Source organism: Chiloscyllium plagiosum, chromosome 11 (genome assembly GCF_004010195.1).
Source record: "Chiloscyllium plagiosum isolate BGI_BamShark_2017 chromosome 11, ASM401019v2, whole genome shotgun sequence".
In the NCBI taxonomy this organism is placed as follows: Eukaryota; Metazoa; Chordata; class Chondrichthyes; order Orectolobiformes; family Hemiscylliidae; genus Chiloscyllium; species Chiloscyllium plagiosum.
Window position 1 is genome coordinate 17463611 of NC_057720.1, and position 21385 is coordinate 17484995.

General features: G+C 40.9%; 1 protein-coding gene across 1 annotated transcript in view; it reads left to right on the plus strand.

The window, feature by feature from the left end:
* The first annotated feature begins 13133 nt into the window (after positions 1-13133).
* The window catches only part of ephx4 (epoxide hydrolase 4), a 62770-nt gene continuing 54518 nt past the window's right edge, over positions 13134-21385 (plus strand). Inside the window, exons 1-2 of the mRNA XM_043700123.1 lie at positions 13134-13460; positions 18665-18750. Coding sequence (XP_043556058.1) covers positions 13227-13460; positions 18665-18750 — 320 coding nt within the window. The 5' untranslated portion in view covers positions 13134-13226. The remainder of the gene's footprint in view (positions 13461-18664; positions 18751-21385) is intronic.

Genomic DNA, 21385 nt, shown 5'->3' on the forward strand with positions numbered 1-21385 from the left:
TATTAACTTATTTTTGTGCCATTTAGAATTTCAATTTTGTTTTGGAGATGAGGTTAATGTTCTAAGCTGAAAGCTTTGTTACACACATTTTGTAATAAACCACCACTAAAGTTTAAGGTCTTCCAGTATGTATGATTATTGCTAATTGCTTTGTTCTGTGCAGCTCCCTTTTTGTTGGTTATTTTATGGCTTACTTATTCTTGACTGTCCAACAAGTATGTGGTACTTGCTCCCTGTATGGATGAGGAAAAGGTCTGCAGGGAGGATGGTCGAACTGACCACTGCATGTAGTCCAGGAAGCCATTCATGTAGGAGGCGCATGAAGGAAAATGATAGGGATTCTATAATTAGGGAACAGTGTCCTTTTGCAAGCCGGATTCAGAGCACCCCCCCCCCCCACCACACAGTGTTACCTACTTGGTGCCAAGGTGAAAGATATATCAAGTCCGCTTGAAAGAAAACAGGGGAGAGAAGGGGTATCCAGTTGTTGGGGTCCATGTTGAGCTGAAAAATGTGTTGCTGGAAAAGCGCAGTAGGTCAGGCAGCATCCAAGGAGCAGGAGAATCAACGTTTCGGGCATAAGCCCTTCAGGTCCTGTTGACACCAACAATGTGGGCAAGAGGTCCTATTTGGGCAGTTTCAGGAATTAGCGCCAATTGAAATTTGATTGGTATGATGGTGTATAGGCAACACCAACATGGCTGCAAGGAGATCAGGACTGGAAATTAAATATCCAAAGATGTGCATCATATTGAAAGGGCAGGCAAATACGCAGAGGAGGTAGTATTGTCGTTTTAGTTTTAAAAAAAAAAATCAATAACTAGAAGCAATTTAGGGTTGGAAGGTGTAGAACCTTTTGTAGTAGAGCCTCCCAGCAGTAGTCAGGATCTGGGGTAGAAAATAAATCAGGACATAGAAACTGCATGTAAGAATGCTACGATTACAGTATCACTGGGGATTTCAGTATGCAGGTGGCACTGTTTGTGGAATATGTCAGACTTGTTTTTTTTTTGGAGCAGCATGTGGTAGAGCCCTTTAGGGAATAGGCAGTTCTAGATTTGATGACTTGTAATAGTCAAACAGAATAGAAACCGACCCAGCGGTCTAACTTGTCCATGCTGATCAGACATACCATCTAACTCAGACCCATTTGCCAGTATTTGACCCATGACCCCCTGAGCCCTTCCTATTCATGTATTTATCCAAATGCCTTCTAGATATTGTAATTGTACCAGCCTCCACCACTACCTCTGGCAGCTCATTCCATGCAAGTACCATCCTCTGCATGAAAAAGTTACACCTCCAGTCGTTTTAAATCTTTCTCCTCTCACCTTAAACCTATGCCCTCTAGATTTAGACTCTCCCACCCTAGAAAAAAGGCCATGGCTATTCATGCCCACCATGATTTTATAAACCTCCATAAGTTCACCCCTCAGCCTCTGACATTCCAGTGAAAAAAGCCCAGCATATTCAGCCTCTCCCCATAGCTCATACCCTCCAGTCCCAGCAACATCCTTGTAAATCTTTTCTGCACACGCTGTCAAAATTTAACAATGCCCTTCTGTTGGAAGGATAATCAGAACCATACACAATATCCTAAAAGTGGCCTCACCAATTCCTTAAGGAGCTTAAGGCGAATGAGCTCCTAGGGAAGCATTGGCCATAATATTACAGAATTCACCTTGCATTTTGAGAGGGAGAAGCCAGAATCAGTTGTAACGGCAGTGCAATCGAGTAGAGGTAACCACGAAGAAATGCGAGAGGAGCTGGACAGAATTGATTGGAGTGAGTGGGATTGAAGCCTAACAGGGAAGATGGTGGAGCAGCAAAGACCAGAGTTTCTGGGGGTAATTAGGGAAGAAAAACAGAAATTCATTCCAAGAGGATTGGCTGACTGACGGAAGGCAGAGGGTAGGGATGATGGGCCATTTTTCAGAATGGCAGCCAGTAATGAGTTCCATTTGAAGTGGGGGGGGGGGGGAGGTTAGCTGTGTTGGGGCCACATTATATTTTAATGATCTGGCAAAGGAACTGAGGGCGTTGTTGTTAAGTTTGCAGATGGTACAAAGATAAGTCAAGGGACAGATAGTGTTGAGGAAGTGGGGGGGGGGGTGTTGCAATCGGGCTTGGACAGGCTACGAGATGGGCAAAGAAATGACAGATGGAAAACAACGTGGGACAGTGTGAGGCTCTGGAAAGTAGTCTATACTGCTATGCTTTCTACCAAAGTGCAAATAGAGAAAGGCTTTGGAAATCTGAAACTTAAAGGGACTCCAATCCTAATTCAGGATTTCACGAGTGGAAGAGACTAAGACCTGAAGGGACAACCCTTCAGAACTGAAATGAGAAATTTCTTCAGCCAGAGGGTGTCTAATCTGTGGAACTCATTGCTGTAGAAGTCTGTGGAGTAAGTCATTGAATGTCTTTAAGACAGATAATTCTTGATCTCCTTACTAATCAAGCACCTATGGAGAGTTAGGAGAATGGAGTTGAAAAACATATCAGCCGTGATCAAATGGAGCAGAATTGATGGGGGGAATAGCCGAATTAGGCTCCTATATCTTATGCTCTTTACAGTGAACTCTAAGAGTGGGGCTGTGCAGCAGACCATATGTTGTATGGTAGAATCACGTGGATAGATTTTAAACTGCTAACTGCAAATAAAACACGCAATATGGGCTATCTGTCCAGTTTATAAACTATACCCCACTTAACCCTGCAAGTTAAATATTAATTGCTGTGACTCTAGAAATAATTTGGGTTACAGCCTGTTGAATCAGACCTGACTACAGACTCATGTGTTTTAAATTAACATCAGCTTATTTACAACTGCCTTCAAAGTCAACAAAGCCACATCACTCCATATAGAGTAGCAAGACAACATTAAAGGAAATGGAAAATTTTCCTACAGTGATGTAAGTAGAGAAAGATAGCTGTAAGAATGGTCTCTGGTCCAAGATGGCAGTGGATTAGAACTCCTGGGCTGGAGCATATTCTCTGGATTAGAGTGGTGCTGGAAAAGCTTAGCAGTTCAAGCAGCATCTGCAGTCATTGTTTTTACCTGGAGCACATCCTCTGACCACTTTCCTTTTCTTTTGTTATTTCTGTCTTTTTTAAAAAAAAAACTAACTTGACTTGTCCTGAGGTTGGACAGCATCAGCATCGGCTACAGCCCAGCGCACAGACCTCTGGTGGGCCTGGTGTGGAGGAAAGTGAGTCCCTACTTAATTTTCCGCAGCAAGCGCAGGACGTAGAATCGGTGGCTGCTACACTGGCAGAGACAAAGTCTGTGAAGTCAGCCTAGCAGCAAAAGATGGTGCCTGAGGATCGGCGATTTCTTTGGTTGGGTCTAGTGCTGCTGGCTTCAAGGTGAAAGGGCATCATGGCAACATCAATGTGATGGGCCTAGTGGCAAAGATGGCACCTGAGGATTGGCTATTTCCGCGTTGGTTGGGTCCATTGTCGATGGTGGTGAAGCAGTAGCTGTGCATGAGTCATTGAGAAGCTTGCTCAGGACTGATGGATTCTTTTCAAGCTATATCTTTGTTTTTCCTTCTGCTTAAATTATTAAAAATGGCATTTCCTGGTGACAGTTGGAAGATTTTCACTTAATTTTACTGTCACATTTTACAGTAAAAATACAATAAAATCAAAATCGCATGAAATCAGAAGCGGGGTAAAAATAGGAGTTTACCTGTGGAAGCAGTGGCATAGTAAATTGCAAATATTTTGCTCTTGCTGAAAAGAGAGTGTAAAAATAAACCTGATGCAAACAAGCCAGTCAGCCTTAAATTCAATGGTAGGAAAGTTTCTGAAACTAATGAGTCAATACAACTAACAGTCACTTGGGTAGATGTGTGTAAATTAAGGAAGAGCAAATTTAAGGGTGATTTGTATTTATTTTGATGAGGATAAGACTTTTGATATAGTGTATATGGACATTCAAAAGGAATTTGATAGTGCCAAACAACAGACTTGAAGTGTAGCATTTGTGGAATAAAAGGAACAGCAGCATCACGTGCAATATTGGTTGCACAACAGGAAGCAGCTATTGTTTGTGGATGTTCTTTGGACTGGAAGAAGGTTTATATTGGTGTTCCCTAAGGCTTTGTGTTAGGATCACTGTTCTCCTGATGCATAATAATTACCTCAACTTTAGTGTAGAGAGCACAATTTCAAAACTTGCAGGTGATAGCAGATGTTGTATGTGAACTGTGAGGAGGATAACGTAGAACTCACAACAGAATGTGAACAGGTTGGTGGAGTGGCCAACATGTTACACACACAATTAAATGTAGCAAAATGTGGATTCATTCATTTTGGTAGCACAAATGTGAAGAGACCATTCAGAAGGGAGTGCAGATGCAGAGAGACCTGAGCCTATCTTTCTAAGAGTCAATAAAATAAATCAACTAAATAAACCAATGTCAAACCCTTAAAGAGGTAGTACCACAAAAATCAAATCATCAAACTAACCATCTATCTTCAAATCACTTCAAAAAGGCCAAGATGATGTATGCATAGAATTAGAATTCTGCCATTTCACAAAATATTTACTTTTACTAGCATTGAACCTTAATCCTATCCATGCCATATGACATGTAGTTTAGTAACCTCTCAGGTGTTTTTCTTCCTCAGTTATTTGTTAACTTTGGAGAATATGGAGAGTTCCAATTACAACAGAATTTTTATCCTCTGCTTTGAAAATTAAATGAGTTCTCAACCTTTTATACACTAATTTATTATCTCTGCATTGCTTGTTTCTTTGTAATCCTCTAAAGATGTCAAAAACTTGAATAACTCTACAGTTCTGAAAGCAGTGGAAAGTTCTCTATAAAATTTCACTCATTTTCTAGGCTGAATAGTGCTCAATTTGTATCAGAGGGAATGCTCTATTTTCCTCTACACTTGAAGAAATGAAATAGTAATTGACTACTGCTGCTTTTGTAGTCAATCCTTCCATTCATCCAACTTATTCCGCATGTGCCAAAAAAACTAATAAAATGTTTATATTTTTAAATCAACATGAGTCTCAATATCATTTTTGAACTATGTGAGGAGTGAAGAAAACAAGGTATCACAGGAAAGGGCTGTGTTTCTAAGTTTCTAAACTAGCACAGGGAAAGTAAAGGTTTATAGGCATAAGAGAGGAAGCTGTTAATAAAACATACAGCGTCCTACAATTTATTCAGAGTAGGTACAAAGGCAAGGAAGTTATGTCAAACTTATATGAAACTGTTGTTTGCCCTGACCTGGAGTATTGTGTACAATGCTTGACCCTACACTTTGGGCAGGATGTGAAGTCATTGAAGAGGGTTCAGAAAAGATAAAGGAGGGACTTCAGTGACATGGATTGGAGAAGTCAGCACTGTTACTTGGGGAAGTGAAGATTGGGAGGAAATTTGATGGACATTAACATAATTTTAAGGAGTCTGGACATAGTAAATAGGGGGAAAGTGTTCTCACCATTTTCACAGTTCTCACAGGCCACAGATTTAAGAAGAAGCAATAGCAACAGGAGAAAAGGTTTTTTAACGTAGTAATCGGTTAGGCTTTGGATATGCTGCTTGAGTGTATGGTGGCGGCAGGATCAATTGATCAAAGGTATATTTGGTTATGATTTGAAAAAGAATGTGCAGGGACTGTGGAGAAGGTGGGGAAATGGCAGAAGGTAAACTGCTTTTCCAGAAAGCAAGCGTTGTCAAGAGGGGCTGAATGATTTCTTGTGCTATAACTAGTGACTAGAAGATTGGAGAAGAGGACTGTAACTATCCAATGCTGCTTGTTCTCTTCCAGTGCTAACTTTATCTGGTTATTCCAACATGCAGTTGATCCAACTACTTTGGCAATGGTCATGAAACATCAGACATTCATATGCAAAGACCACTTAAAAGCAGTAGAACATGGAGAGAATTGAAGTAGTGAAATTGAGAAGCTTTATTTAATAATGTGTACAGCAGGATGTGAATGAGTTTCAGTTCATTAAGAAGTGGCTCATTCAGAAATGTATTTGAGAAAATCAAGCTTTGAAGTCACAAAAGGGAAGCTCACTGTCTACATTTACACACGTCTCCTTTATTGAAGAAAAGGAAGAAAACTAGGGTTGGGACTGAGCAGCGTACATTTGAGGATGCTTGTGGTGCAAGGGTAGTGTGTCTACCTCCGGGCCAGGAAGCCTAGGTTCAAGTCCTACCTCTCCAGAGTTGTTTCATAACATCTCATGAACAACTTGATGAATACGCGTTTACAGATTTGATCTCTGTAGTTTGAATAAATGCAGTTTTACCAGAGAACCAGTTAAATGTTACAGTAGATAAAGAGGCCACTCAACCCATTCCAATTCCTTTGCAATCACATACACAGTGGCCTAATGGTATTATCGCTGGACTGTTGATCCAGAGATGCAGGTATTGTTCTGGGGACCCGGGTTTAAATCGATGGCTTTTGGTGGAATTTGAATTCAATAAATATCTGGAATTAAAAGTCTAATGATGACCATGAATCCATTGTTGAATGTCGGAAAACCCATCTGGTTCACTGATATCCTTTAGGGAAGGAAACTGCCATACTTGCCTGGTCTGGCCTACATGTAACTGCAGACCCACAGCAATGTGATTGACTCGTAACTGCTGTCTGGGCAATAAATGCTGGCTTAGCTAGTGATGCCCTAATCCCGTGAATGAAATTTTTAAAAACAATTACCAGTACCTGGTCTGCAGCCCTGCAGGTTACAGCACATCAGGTACAGATTCAGGTTCCCTTTAAATCACTTGAGGGATGCAAATTAAGCCACCAACCAGATAGCAGGTTCCAAATCCTACCATTTTCTGGGTGAAAAGGATTTTCCTCATGTCCTCTTTAGTCCTTCTACCAATGACCTTAACTCTGTGAATCTTGGTAATTGATGCACTACCAGGGGAAACAGGTCTTCCATGTCCATCATATGCAAGCCCCTCATTGTTTGGTGCCTTTTGATTAGGTCACCCCTCAGCCTCCTCTGTTCTAAGGAAAACAACTAAATCTTTTCTCAAATGTGCAATTTTAAAGCCCTGGCAACATTCTTGTAAGTTCCTCTGTACTCTCTCTGGAGCTATTATATCTTTCCTCTAATCTGCTGACTAGAATGGTGCACGAACATCAACAGTGGACAACCAGTATCTTATTGTATGAAATATCATATTATGTGAAGGAAAACATGCCTTTACTACCTCATCTACCTGTCCTTTTCAGACATGTCAACATGCATTCAAAAATTTCTCACTTTCTCTACCCCTTTCAATACCATAATGTATATTCCCTTGCTTTGATTCTCTTCCCCAAATGCATAATCTGAATTCTATTTGTCACTTGTTTGTCTTGTTCACCTCAACTAAGCCACATGCGGCAGTTAACAGACATCCTCTTCACTGTGAATTGTCCCCATCAATTATCTGGCCAATTTTTTGTGCGCCCTACAAATTTCCTTCACAATCTGAGTCAATTCAAATCTCTAATTTTACAAGTTCAGGTTGGCCTGAAGCTGACTACAACTTATCACAAATGCACAATTTGTATCTGCTAAAGTTGCTGCAGTTAGCATTCAGAACAGCCACAGAATGTGGTGCAGGAAAATGGGATGGTGTATCTTCACCATGTGGAGCATGGTTACAGCAGTGGAGGATGCAATGATTCTGATGGAAATTGAAATGGAAACTACAGTAAAATCAGGATCACACTTCCAGACCCCACTAAAGATTTTGGCAAAGTGATCATTTGAGATTACTTTGGTAACCTCTGTGACCACACCATAAGTTGCAAATGCAGTGCTATTTAGAAATACTTGATGTCGCTTGGAAGGAATTTTTGATGTTTGATATGTGTGGTAAGCAAATTCATCAGGAAATTTTGTGAGAAGGCAAGGCAGAAAAGGAGTAGTCCCCTCTGACAGCAAAGTGGACAGAAATGTATGTTTGCTATTAAGTTTACATTTTCAAAGGTAAAAATGATAGGAAGTTATCTGTTTGATGCAATAACTAGTAGCATGGAGCGTCAGTATAAATGGAATATGTTTTTGGATTTCAGCATTAAGTGATTTTTTTCCTGCTTCAGGATCATTAGTCAATCTTAAGTAGACCACTAATCCTCTATAATCTAAATTGTGTATCTAAGTAACCATGCTGAGATTCAGGGATAGCAATGGCAAGCTGTTATCCCATCTGAGCTATTAGAAGGCATCATGTGTAGCCAACAAATGATTAAATACACACTATAAGACCACAATTCAGACTCTAAGACAACAGAGGGATTATTAATAAGGAATAAGTGAACAGAATTTCTCAAATCAGTGACTCAAACCCTTCACTATCTTTACCTAAAATAATGGGCATTCACTGCCTATCTTTACATGGATTTTAAATGGGCTTGCTCCATCTATAAAATATGCTGCAGTTTTTAAAATTCATCTACCTTTTCTGCAAATTGACAAAACTTCCAATACATTTGGAAAGATAAAAACCAATTTGTTACTTGCATAAAATCATCAAACTTCTAAAAATACATTGAGAGTAAATGCAATAAACCAACAGCAGCTATAATAATTGTTAAATCAACAGTTATTCATACGCCTTCTTACTGATACCAAAATGCAGTTGTCTCTTCAAGTGACATATAAGCAAATATAAACAAAATGACAAAATAATGAACTGAATAGCATGACACTGAAATAGCCATGGATCACTAAGTGCTACTGAACAATAACACAACTAAATATATGGACATTTTAAAATAATTGCTTCAAGGAATTAATCATTGCTGGCAAGGTCAATATTTATTACCAATATTATTGTCTCTAAAATGATGGTAATCACCATCTTGAATCATTGGCATCGGGATGGTGAAGATACTAGCATAGTGCAGTTGCAGGGTTTTGATACATCAGCTATGACGAAATCAGGAAGGGAAGTTGGAAGGAGCTTTCACGCGACATATCTTTTTTAAGGCAATGGCAGTCATAGCTTTAGAAAGTGCTACTGAGGGAAGCTTGGCAAGTTGTTAGAATGCACGCTGCAAATGGTGCACCAGTGATGGAGGGCATTGATTGTCTTAGTTGGTGTATGGGGTGATGATCAAGCAAACTACTTCGTCCTGAATGGTGTCCACCTTCTTGTGTATCATTGAGTATTCCAGGCAAGGAGAGAGTATTCTAGCGCACTCATGGCTTGATTCTTGTTGGAAGGTTTTGGACAGTCAGATGTGTCATTCCTCACTGCAGATCCAACTTCTAATCTGTTACTGTGTCCACAATATTTATGTAACTGACACAGAGAATGCTGGAGAAACTCAGCAGATGTGGCAGCATCTATGGACAGAGAAACAGAATTGATGTTTCAAGTCCATATTTATATGACTGATCCTATTAATCATATGGTCATTGGTGACCCCCTAAGATATTAATGGCAAGAAATTCAGTTATGGAACTTCCTCCCTAATGATATCATACGTATACCTCTTGAAATGGATTGCAGCAGTTCAAGAAGGCAGCTTACCACCACTTTCTGAAGGACAACTAGGGTTTGGAAATAAATGCTGTGATACCCACTTCCCATGAGTGAATAAAAAAAAGGGGAGGCAGTAGGACTCTTGTTGCAGATGGTCAATGTCTGACACTGTGTGGTGCAAGTTTAACTCACTACATGTCAGTTTAATCCAGGATATTCACAAGAAAAGGGGAGGGTGAGGAAAGAGTGAACTCGAAAGTAGTCGTTAATGAAAAATGTCTCCAAACTGGAATGACAGGAGTGCTAATGCAATCTTCAGTATAATTGAGGAAGAGATTTGAAATTGTAGTTTGCTATTGTCATCAAATTTTGTCAGAAAATTCAAGCAATATGGGCTGTAGGAATCAGTTGAATTACACCTTTTTACAGCACCAATGATGTCCGTGGCATATGTTTAGTTAGCTGCTCTGGACACTCAGTTTTGGTGAGAGTATTGTACAGGCACAGGAGACGTGTACTGCAAGTAACCAATTTAATCCAGAGATTTAATGCCAGAGCTTGCATCTTGGAGCACAATGTTCTAGCTAATGTCATCCCTTAACTTTACACAGCTGAATATAACTGCAGCTATAGGAAGCACTCCAAGCCCCTCCCATAATCAGTGCTATTTAAAGGGATCATTTGGTTTTTGGTTAGCTGCTGAATAATTTCTACCTGCTGTTGCTTTACTAGATGATTCATATTGCTACTTAAAGTACTTTCAGTCTACAGAAAGTGACATGCCATATGCTCAAGGATTTTGTCCTGACTTGAATTCTGTACAAAACTCTCTCAGCCTATGGAGGAGTTTGCATCTCCTTGTTTGACAGCCTCTCCTTTAACCATAGCAGAACAGGGAGAATGAACAGAGGCAAGAATGGAGAATGAATGTTCAAAGATGGGGGAAAGGGCTCTCAGCAACTGCCAAAACCTGCCAATTCTCCTATCTGAACCTCAATCTGGAATAATATGTCCAACATCTCCCCTCGCTAAGGATGTCCTCACTGAAATTTGCTATTTGCAACCTCAGACCAGATTATGGGTGGCATTGCCAATGGCTACAAAGAGGACAGTGGCCATAAACATTTACACCTCTTGCTCCATCCTGTCTAAAGCAGCCAACATGTCCCAAATTTTTGTCCACTGGAGCAAAGGGAGAGCTGCATCCAAAGGACTGAAAATATATCATTCTTTAGTCAAAAAGAAGTGGGCACCATGAGACCTTGGCTTAGTAAGAATTGCTGATTTCCCTGAGGTGCAGAATACTACTAACTGCATCATATTGTGGGTGTCACAAATCAATTTTGAGATATATCACAACTGGAAATGATTGCATTCTCTCAATACCCATACGGGCGGTATGCAGGATCAGTTCTGATATTCTGCCAGCAAACACAATTCTTCATTCTGCAGCAGTCCTCTAGTCCATTTGAGCCACTACAGCAAAAAAAGGTAGCTGCTGGCTGACAAGCAATGTCCACTGATCACATGGCTCCAATATGAAACCCATGCATTTGTGGGCATTATGCATATAACCAAAGCACATGAAAAATGATGGTGCAGGCCATTGGGATATTTAAACAATGCCTTCACTACCTGAACCATGCTGGAGGAGACCTGTAGTACTTTTATTGTGAAGATTTGTTGTGGTCTGCTGTGTAATACAAGCCTCCCTACCAGGACGGCACAGTCTTTGCCACCAGGTAAGCAACAACCAGCCCCAAAGAGGAAGGTAGGAGGCAGCCAACACATACCCTTTCCAGATAGGCTATCCATATTGACTCAACCAAATGCAGTACCTGTAAGTGTGATCCCACTTGCTCAGTCCAGCACCTTAGCTTCCCTCTTGGACTGACCATTACTTTGTCTTTTTGACCATGTAAGTATAAAACTATGACAAAAGTAAATTCAAAACCCTAATTACAAATCAAACCATCCATAATTCCAGACAGTCAACTGACCAACTTTGTGCGTTGTCTTACAAAATACAAGGGGCAACACTCAAACTTTGTCTATGTACACCCTACCTAGACCATTCCTTATACTTTATGGAATGATTTAATAGAAGCTTCCAAGATATTGAAGGAAACAGGCAGGGTAGACAGAAACTATTTCATTGGTTAGGTAGCCTAGAATTAAGGGAACCTGTGTACGAGTTAAAACCAAATCTTTTGCACATGAAATTAGACAAGACTTGGATAAAAAGGCTACTTTGAAAAGGGAACAAATTGTAATTGAATCATAGAGAACTACAGAACAGAAAATGGCCCTTTGGCCCATCGCATTTGTGCGAATCAAAAACAGCCATCAAATATTCTAATCCCATTTTCCAGCTCTTAGCTCTTTGTCTGCCTTGGCATTGTAAGTGCATGTCAATGTTATGAAGGTTTCTGCCTCTATCACCCATATCACCCATTCTCACTATTCCTTGTGTGAAAAAGTTTTTCCTCACATCTCTGCTAAACCTTCTGCCCCTTACCTTAAATCTATGTTCCTGGTCATTGATCCCTTCATCAAGGGAAAAAATGTTTTCCTGTCTACCCTATCAAGCACCTCATACTAGTGAGATAGTGAAAGATATTAATGTTATCTGTCTTTAACACATAGGAGTTTTTAACATAGGGCCACTTGATAACAAAAGGGTTTTTTATAAAGTTGATCACTACAGCTCAGTAATGTGTCTGACAACACTTTACTAGGATTCCTGAGGCACCACACTGGCAGAGTGACAGTGTCTTCACAGATCATGGATTTTCAATCCTCAGAAGTGGCAGCATTTGCCTTTTCATCAGTGCCCTTGCTGTTGCTGGTAAGCTCAAACTGCTGCAACAGGTGCTGACATGGTACAGCCTGGACCTGAACTTTCTCGGGCCAGAGCTCATGCCAAGTTATCTCCCTCAAAGTCAATAAATCGATTCCTGCTCCAAATGTTTATGTTTGTACCAGTAACTGTTCTTGTCCAAGAGCAGTACCATTTCTGTAGATACTTTATGGTAGTGTACCCTCTACCATTAATCACTGGTGACAGTGAACAAACTTGACCCGGTGTCACAGACCCATCGTGGTGGCAGATATCACAAGGTCATCTAGGAAAATACCAGAAATCCCAGAGGGAGGCAGTGAAACCGTTCAGAATACCTCATCCCTCTCCTATTCTCCCCAAGGCTACACATTCAGCTTACCCCTGCTCTCAGCAGCAAGTGCTGTGATTTTGAGGTTTTGGGGTTTGATCGTCTTTGCTGAATGAAGGCTTGTTTTTTTTTCTCTTTCGCCTGTGGAGCGGGGGGTCGTGCATCAACTGCGAGCCAGGCTACTTTTGAGCACAATGTGACCCCTGTACTTTTGAATGCACTATTTCACTCGGCTGCCATTGTGCTGCACTGTCTCTGGTCGGTGTCCGGTTCCAGCACCTGAGCAGCTGGAGATTTCTCCGGCTGTGGGGCTCACGGTGTGCGGCTTGTGAGGGGGTGGAGGGGATGAGTGAGTGAGTGAGAGAGAGAGGGAGCTGCTTCCGATTGCAGACACTGAGGCGGCCAATGAAATCTGCCACATCTATTTGTAAAAACAGTGCGCTTTTACGTAGGCGCAATGCTTGACGTTGCGATCTCCAGTGGTTTCCATGACTTCAGTTTAAGGGGCTCTTCCTTGGCACTGGAGCAGGTGAAGGCTGCTGCGGGTCACCCAGCTCCCTCATTCATTCCCAGTGGGACTATGGTGAGCCCGCTGTGCGACTTCCTGATGCTCACAACTCGATTCCTGGTGAGATCGTTCCTCTGGGCTCTGGCGTACAGTTTCTGCGGGCTCTGTGCCTGCCTGGTCTCGCTCAAAGTTTTATGGCACATAATCAGGAAACCGGCAGAGACCTTCCAGTGGACAGTCCGTGAGACGCTGCCCGCCTGTTTAAATGACACGTCCCTGGGCACACACTGTTATGTGCGGATTAAGGTAAATCAACACCGGGAACACTGCACGCACGTTTGGGGGTTTAGTGACAGCAAGCCAGGCTGCTCTTTACAAATTGTTTTTTTTTTGCATGTATTCTGATCATTAACCCCCCACCCCCGGTTTATTCCTGTACCCTGGTCGCTCAGCCGGAGGCCTGTGAATGATGTTTTAATATTTCCTCTGGGGTGGGACTGAACTGTTATGGAACGCTTGTAAACATCAGACCTTGAAATGAAACGAAAACAAATCGTATTTTTTTTAAATGCACATCAACAAAATACAACTACAGTGTTTCGAAATGGCTGGATCGCTTCAGTTTTTCCTGAACTATGTACCAATGCACTGCAGTCCTTGCGCCACATTAACATTTCTCCCATTTTGCCGCGATTGTTTATCCCCAGCGCGGAGCGTGTGGACCAAGTGCTGAAATTAGGGACAGCTCCTCAGCGAAACGCGGCACAGCGCCTTAGAAACGCACTCCCTCCATTCACTGACTAATGGTTGCAGAGCTCAGATTTTGATGTGCATCATTTTGATATCAGTCCACCGTGGCTGTCCGCGCAGTTTCCCCCAGAGCCACGTTCATCGAACTTAGAAACTGTGTCAGGTTTTATCAGAAAGTAAAGAGCTTTTTACCTGCCACGCACGTTCTCTCAGTGTAGGTCACCCCTAACTATGCCTTGACTAGCACGTTATTGGAATAGTAATTACAAAAGTGCTTCAAAGCAAGCAAATCTCATGTGGGCACCACATTGGAATAGTTGTAAGAATCTTTGGACCCAAATTTCGAAAATTTATTTTCTTCCCTTTTTTTCCTTAATGTTGGGGAACTCTGCCTGAGAAAAAAGCTAAAGATTTTGATATAAATATTTATAGTTGCTTATAAAAATGGCATTTCGAGTGAGACAAAAAAAGGCGGGCCAATTACAGTTTGAAGCTACTGACCTGACGGTAGATTTTTTTTCCCCTGCCAGTCATATATTTTAATGGAATCTTTAACAGTTTGGTGTAGAAGATGAGTAAAGCGTGATTGTGCCTTATCAAAATTAAATGAGTTGCAGTGAACAGTTCTTCGAGATCGGATTTATTTTGTGGTCTCAGCTGTTTAAAAGGTCAAATGGTTAGAGATACAGTGGCCATTCGTAGTTTTTCTGAAACAAAACGGTCTGAAACATTGTTTTGTTTAGCCGTTGGGTTTCAGATTGGCTCAGATTAATTCACATTCTCTCACGCCACAGCTAACAGTCAGTATTGTAAAAATCTTGTGATTAGCTTAAAAGATGCAGACATTTATTTGTGCCACCTCATTTCTCACCACTTTAAGTGTAGAATTAGGAAAATACCTTGAGACCATGAGAATAATTTAATACTGGGCGTCATATTAGTCTTTTAATCCATTTTTTGTTATGATGTAACGTTATAATGAACATTTCAGCACCTTTTCCTTAAATGTAGTTTTGAGCTCATTAACTGGATTTTATTTATACTACTTACACACACTGGAATATACAACACCAATCATGCACAAGGTTAGAAAATTGTTGAGCAGATCAGTGATTGAAAGATCTGTGATCTATTGCTGTTCTTCTGTCTTGAGCTGCAAGATTTCCTGCATGTGTATGGATTTCTGCTCTGTGATTTCTGCTGATAATAAATAGCATTTTTTTGACATCTAGTGGATGAATCCATCTGTTATGAACTGCTATTATCTTTGCCTTCTGATCCTCTCAAAACTAATTGCTTTTCATAGGTTATTTCAGGTGACCTATTCTTCCTGGAGAAAGTGAGGACTGCAGATGCTGGAGATCAGAGCTGAAAATGTGTTGCTGGAAAAGCACAGCAGGTCAGGCAGCATCCAAGGAGCAGGAGAATCGACGTTTCGGGCATGAACCCTTCTTCAGGAATCCTGAAGAAGGGCTCATGCCCGAAACATCGATTCTCCTGCTCCTTGAATGCTGCTTGACCTGCTGCGCTTTTCCAGCAACACATTTTCAGACCTATTCTTCCTGTCCATTTCAAGCTCTCTTTTTGTTAATTCAAGCTTCAGTGCTACCGTGTGTCATAGCATTCTGCAACATGAAATGCTGTGAAATTTGAGTTCTCTTGTCAGCATGGGTACTTTGAAGCAAAGCACACTTCAGAAATGATGCTGAGAATGTATGGATGACATCCTTAATGATGGAGGGGGAATTTAATGATCCAGAGGGAGTTAACTCTTCAGGATTATTCAAGTTGTTGCCATAGTCTTACCAGACCATACGGACTTCTCTCATTAGAGAGAGAAGTGACAGGTGGTGATTTGACCTGAGGGCAAGGGAAGAGGTTGAGAAAGAGATACCTTCAGGATAGCTTCAACTGGTGATGGGAATTGAACCCATGCTGTTGGTATCACACTGCTTTGTAAAAATAACAATCTGCAACTGAGCTAAATCAATTCCCTGGATGAATCAAGAGATATACAGGAGAGGATTGGAGACAAAGCACAATTGATGAGGTGGGGAGCTTTGAGGTAGTTTCTTTTATTGAAGTGATGGTTTTGAAAGCAGGGAAAGTGTGAGCAAGGTTTAGCTGGGGAGGGGCAAATGGGTAAATAATGGGTAACCTGAATAATGGAGATCTTTGTATCACCCAACTGGCCCAGAGACAGAGGTCTTCATAAGAAAAGAAAGCAGAACACAGAAATAACAAGCAAGCTGAAGATGAAAGAGAATATTTGAAATACATGAAGATGAGAATGTTGGAGAAGTAGGCGGGAAGGAAAAATATGCCCAACATTAAGGACCTTGGTGTTTTCAAGTTTGCTGAGGATTGTTCACAGCTCTTAGTAAAATATCATTATAGAAAAAACTCTGTGGAAGCTCTGTAATCTTCCCACACTGTGGCGTAGCTGAAAGATTGAAAAAGAAGTTAGCTGAATGTGTTGGGTGTGGGGAGGATGTGGGTGTAAGTGATGAAAGGGGAAGAGATGTGGAGGAGAATGCTAGAATCTAGAGCAATTAAGGTCACCTATATGTTCCTAGTTACCATGCTTCTTTCAAATGCAGATTTACTGAAACACGGATGCTTTCCTGCCTTTTGAAATTAGATCACTTTTTTTGCTAATTTATTTACTGATGTTATTAAAATCTATTTTAAAACTTGAATTGTAATATATTACTTTGGTTTGGAAACTGCAAAGAATTGCATATTCTGTTCTTGCTGGTTAAAACTGCAAAAATGGTTCAGATTGTGTACAATGATAGGATTTCAATGGTGATTAATTTTCGGGTTACAAATTGGATACCCTATTTGGTTAGGAGGAAATGTTGAGGGCTAAAATTCCAATAATGCCCTAATTTCACTAGAAGTAATATAAGTTATCTTAGTTTACAGCTATGGTCTCCAACATATAGACTGCGATAGAGTGGATCAGAGTCTCTGACAGTTGATCTCATCTTCTGCCTGTGTTCCCTCACCGTGTGCATGTCAGTCATCATGCCAGGTCTGGAAGCCACACTGCTAGAGAAAAGTCCATGTTGTTATCAGGCTTTGCCAGCATGTTGCATTGTGTTTCAATGGGGTCCATTACAGAGTAAAGCAAGTTTTGAGATGGCAATGTGAACAAATACATAATAAATATATTAGGAATTGATGTGTGAAGCCAATATATTACAGTACTAGAAGCATAGGAGGTTATTCAGCCCATCATGAGCTCTGCAAGAGCAGCTCAGCTAGTCCCATTTATCTGCCTGTTCTCTATAGAGCTGCAACTTTTTCCTTCAGCTCTTTATCTAATAGATCCTTGCAGGGCAAATAAAAAGTTTGGGGAGTAGTGCTGTGCCCCACGTCCAATATTTGATCTATACAAACCAAACAGGGGCCACAGAAACAAATTGTGACCACAGAAGAGACCTCCTGCGCCTCCGCACTTGAAAGCAGCAATTAACATTCTGGATATTTTAAAGGCATAGACCCAGAGACCGACCTGCAGAATGACCTGCAACAGAGTGGTGTCATGTGCCTACAGAGTGAACCAATATTGATGAATGATGAAACTGGACCATCTGAAAAGAAATCTAAAATGTACAACTTCCACATGAAATGGGAAACAAATTTTGGTTCACAACTGTAAAACATGGCCAATAAAATGTCAAAGTCTTTAAACATGTAATGGGGGAGAGCTGGAGGGAGAAAAGAAGGGAAAGTGTGACTAAGGATTGAAATTTGACAAAGACATGATGTTGGAAAAGAAGCAAAGTAAGGATTACAAAGAGTGTTGGTATCCATGAGTTAGTGAACTTTGTCATCCTTCATACTGGAAAGAAAGGCAAAAACACGCCTCTTAATGAAGGACTGAATGAACCTGGGAATGTAGACAGCTTGGAATACAATGCTGATTAAGGGAGAGATTGCCCTTATTGACCCTTTATATATTTCAGTATCAAATTTTGTTCCTTAATGCTTTTATAAAATGCCTTGAGACATCCTATTACACTAAAAGCCCTGTGTAAATGCTAGTTGTTATAAATTTCATATAAACATTTGCAAACAATATTCTATATGGGTTGGCAGGAGAAAAATGTCTCTGAAATCTAGTGGATTGTTGTAAGTGCCAAATATGTTCACAAATATCCTTCAGGGAAGAGAACGGTCAAGCCTAACCTGCTTTTCCTAGACTTGATTGCAGTCCTACATTCTGAGGTTAATTCTTTATGGTCAAAAACTATGCCTGACCAGTATTTTCTGTATCATTATCTACAACATTAAAACTGTCTCCTAAACTTCACCCCATATGGCTCCTATTTTGTTGAATGTTTAATTTATTCAGGGAACTGTAATATACTCAAGGGTCTGTCTGTTTATTCCCATGGTGAAAGTGAATACTGCAGATGCTGGAGATTAGAGTCAAGAGTGTGTTGCTGGAAAAGCACAGCAGGTCGGGCAGCATCTGAGGAACAGGAAAATTGAAGTTTCAAACAAAAGCCCTTCATAGGAATGAACATATTTATTCCCATGGATAGGTGTAGAATGTAAAGATTACTTATTGTGTTACATAATGGTTTCAGCCTGATCTAATAACACTGGAGTATTTGGTAGCTAGTTTTTAGTGCAGTTAGTCAATGCAGCACATGTGTATACAAAATATGTTTTTAAAAACTACTAGTTATTTTGAAAAGGATAACAGTCATAATACTCAATTTCTCTTTTTTTCTGTAAACTTCTAGGAGTCAGGATTACGGTTCCACTATGTTGCTGCTGGGGAAAGGAGCAAACCCCTTATGCTATTGTTGCATGGATTCCCAGAGTTCTGGTAACATCTTTGTTTTTACTTTACTAACTCAGTAGTTTATACCAATTGAACACTTTGCTACCCTATTCCCTTATTATGTGAACTTGATTACTAAATAAAAATACAATGAACTGCAGCTGATATGATTTGACTGATTTCCCAGCAGCAGTTCCCAAGACAGAAGAACATTAAGAAATGTATTGCTTTGAATGTTTCACTAAACCATAATTACCATCATTTCCAGTAACTGTGTTGCAACTACTTGACTTGGTGTTGTGTTTAAAGCTATAATCTGTAATGTATACTGAATTATTGATACCTGGAGCTCTGAAGTATGTGTTATTTTAGATAAGTTTAGGAGTGTACGCTTCACTGCTTATTTAACTGTGACTGTAGGCCCATGGTTAAAAAAGGACTATAATTTGGAATTTTTAATTTTATTTCCTATTTACTACTTTATACTGAGAAGAACTGTAATGTTGAACTTCTAACTTATTTCTTTATTTTTCTGCTTTTTACCTAAGATTTTGTACCTGGGTACCTTGTACCTAAGATGGCACTGTGAATGGCAACATTGAAAAAACCTTTCTCAGTACTCCTGTACTTCAGTAAATGTGACAATATAATCTAATTCTAATTCCAGTTCTAATGTAATACTCGAATTGCTGTTATATTGGTTGCTGTAATGAGGGTGAAAGGTTATTGTAGTATTTGACCTGGAAGTTCATGGTATCATGTACTGTTGGGAGAGACAGAGAGAAAGAGAGAGCTCTACACATCTTTCTTATTCCGTGAGAGTTCATTGAAGCACTGCTTGCATTGAATCCTAGTTTTTAAGATAATGCTCTTGTTGTTGACAATCTCAGCCATGTCTCTCCATGTCGGGTGCAATGGGTGCTTTTGGATCCAACAAGCATGGGGTCCAAAGACAGCTTCTTCCTCTTTTCTCACTAACCTCTTCAAGCAGGACCTCAAGGGACCACACCTGTGAAATGTTTGAGCAATTGCCTATACTCACAGTAAAACTGTAAAATCTCATAGAAGAAGGTACATCTTTGCTTTGAGAGGTGCATTTCTGCTCTATTTAGATATTGCAAGAGAGTAGGTTTTCCTGTCGGGTCAGTCACGGAGTTGGAAACCCACTTGCAATTTTATAAGGAGTTTGGGAGTTGAGGTATGGTAAGCTTCTGCTCTTGGATGAGAGGCGTTTCACAATTGTCCCACCAATCGCCAGCCCAAAATCAGCCCCAAACCTCAATAAAACAATGAATGTATAAGATTGATGTAATGCAATTATTCAGTACTTAACCATAGAATCATAGAATCCTTACAGTATGGAAGCAGGCCATCGGCCCATCGAGGTTACGCTAATCCTCAGAACAGCATTCCATCTCAAACCCCCCCATCCTATCCCTATAACCCTGCATTTCCCACAGCCAATCCATCTAACCTACAAATCTTAACAGCAAGAATGCTCAGTCTCTAATAGGCGACTGACTGTGTGGAGTTTGCACATTCTCCCCATGTCTGTGTGGGTTTCCTCCGGGTGCTCCGGTTTCCTCCCACAGTCCAAAGGTGTGCAGGTCAGGTGAATTGGCCATGCTAAATTGCCCGTAGTGTTAGGTGAAGGGGTAAATATAGGGGAATGGTTGTGCTTTGGCAGGTCGGTGTGGACTTGTTGGGCCGAAGGGCCTGTTTCCACACTGTAAATAATCTAATCTAATCTAATCTAATTTTGAGTAGCACCATTGGCACTGCATAAGACCATAAGATATAGGAGCAGAATTAGGTTTTCATTGAGCCTGTTCCACTGTTCAATCATGGCCGAGATGTTTTTCAACCCCATTCTCCTGCCTTCATCCTGTAACCCTCGAACCCCTTACCAATCAAGAACCTAATATAGAGTAATAAAGATATACAGCATGGAAACAGAACCTTCGGTCCAACCTGTCCCACCTGCCAGAACCCGGCCCATATCCCTCCAAACCCTTCCTATTCATGTAACCATCCAGATGCCTCTTAAATACTGCAATTGTACCAGCCTCCACCACTTCCTCTGGCATAGAGTGGTGCTGGAAAAGCAGAGCAGTTCAGGCAGCATCCAAGGAGCAGGAAAATCGACGTTTCCAGCAAAAGCCCTTCATCAGGAAATGCCTGAAACGTCGATTTTCCTGCTCCTCGGATGCTGCCTGAACTGCTGTGCTTTTCCAGCACCACTCTAATCCAGACTCGGGTTTCCAGCATCTGCAGTCCTCGTTTTTACCCAGTTCCTCTGGCAGCTCATTCGTCCTCGTTTTTACCCAGTTCCTCTGGCAGCTCATTCCATACACGTGCCACCCTCTGTAGGAAAAAGATGCCCCTTAGGTCTTTTTGATATCTTTCCCCTCTCACCCTAAACTTATACCCTCTAGTTCTGGACTCCCCGACCCCAAGGAAAAGACTTTGTCTATTTACCTTATCCATGCCCCTCATGATTTTGTAAACCTCTATAAGGTCACCCCTCAGTCTCCAATGCTCCAGGGAAAACAGCCCCAGTCTGTTCAACGTCTCCCTATAGCTCAGATCCTCCAACCCTGCCAACATCCTTGTAAATCTTTTCTGAACCCTTTCAAGTTTCACAACATCTTTCCGATAGGAAGGAGACCAGATTTGCATG